Source organism: Nothoprocta perdicaria, unplaced genomic scaffold (assembly GCF_003342845.1).
Source record: "Nothoprocta perdicaria isolate Ctin4 unplaced genomic scaffold, notPer1 scaffold_205, whole genome shotgun sequence".
NCBI classification, from domain to species: Eukaryota; Metazoa; Chordata; class Aves; order Tinamiformes; family Tinamidae; genus Nothoprocta; species Nothoprocta perdicaria.
This window is the reverse complement of record NW_020455261.1, coordinates 945,188-946,132: the sequence shown is the minus strand read 5'-3', so window position 1 is coordinate 946,132 and position 945 is coordinate 945,188. Positions and strand designations below refer to the sequence as shown.

Sequence of the window (945 nt, the reverse complement as noted above, 5' to 3'; positions counted from 1 at the left end):
CGGGGCGCTGCTGGAGGGGGGCCCCGGGGCAGCCCCGCTCGCGGCCTCTCGCCCGTGCCCGCCGCGAAGCAGGGGCAGCAATTGCATAGTGCACGCCAAGGACAGCGACAAGCGGCCAGGGCGGCCGCGGCCCTGCGCCGCCCCCTCCTCCGTCCTCCTCTGCGCCCCGCGGGCAGCGCGCCCGCCGGCTCCACAGGCCACGGCTAGTACTTAAAATGGAAAACAATTCAAGGAGGAGGAGGAAAGGAGGCACCAGCAGCGGAACGCCGTCGGGGGAGGGTCTGTCCCCAGCAGGGCCGCTGTGGGCGCGGGGACAGCGCCGGGAGGCGCGGCGCGCTGGCACGGCCGGCGCCCGCCCCGTGCCCGTTTCCGAGCCCGTGCGGAGCGGAGCGGGGCGGCCGCGGGGCGCGCGGCCGGCGCCGCTAGAGCCGCAGCAGCAGCAAGATGGAGGGCAGCAGCGCGCCCGCCGCGGCGGCGTCCCGCGCGGCGCCGTCCCTCTGCAGCGGGAAGCCGGGCTCGGGGCCCGTATTGTCCTCCAGCTCGTCCCTCCCCTTGTGGCTCGGCTCCTCCTCGTACTCCTCGTCGTAGTACTCCTCGAGGCCGCCGTCCGAGCCGCCGCTGCTGCCCGCGCCGTTGCTGCCCACGTCGGCGCCGAAGCAGAGGCGGGCCATGTTCTCCTTGACCGACTCGCAGATGGGCCGCTCCAGCCCGTCGCACACGCAGTCGTTGAGCAGCACGGCCTTGGGCACGGCCAGCATGTCCTCGATGACGGCGCGGCACTCGGCCGTGCAGCGCAGCCCGTTGAAGAGCTTCCCGCAGTAGGTCATGTAGCGGTTGAGCGCCAGGCTGCAGCGGCTGTCCCAGTCGCAGCGCCGCCGCGCCTCCGTGCAGCCCATGACGCCGCCCGCGCCGCCGCCCGCGCCGCCGCCGCCGCCGGGCCCGCCC

At 75.4% G+C, this 945-nt stretch overlaps 1 protein-coding gene across 1 annotated transcript; it reads right to left on the bottom strand.

Moving 5' to 3' along the window:
- Nucleotides 1-422: 422 nt before the first annotated feature.
- Nucleotides 423-916, bottom strand: GAS1 (growth arrest specific 1). The gene has a single exon (XM_026038251.1). The coding sequence runs from the start codon at nucleotides 894-896 to the stop codon at nucleotides 423-425; it is 474 nt and encodes a 157-aa protein (XP_025894036.1). The 5' UTR covers nucleotides 897-916.
- Between the last annotated feature and the right edge of the window lie 29 nt (nucleotides 917-945).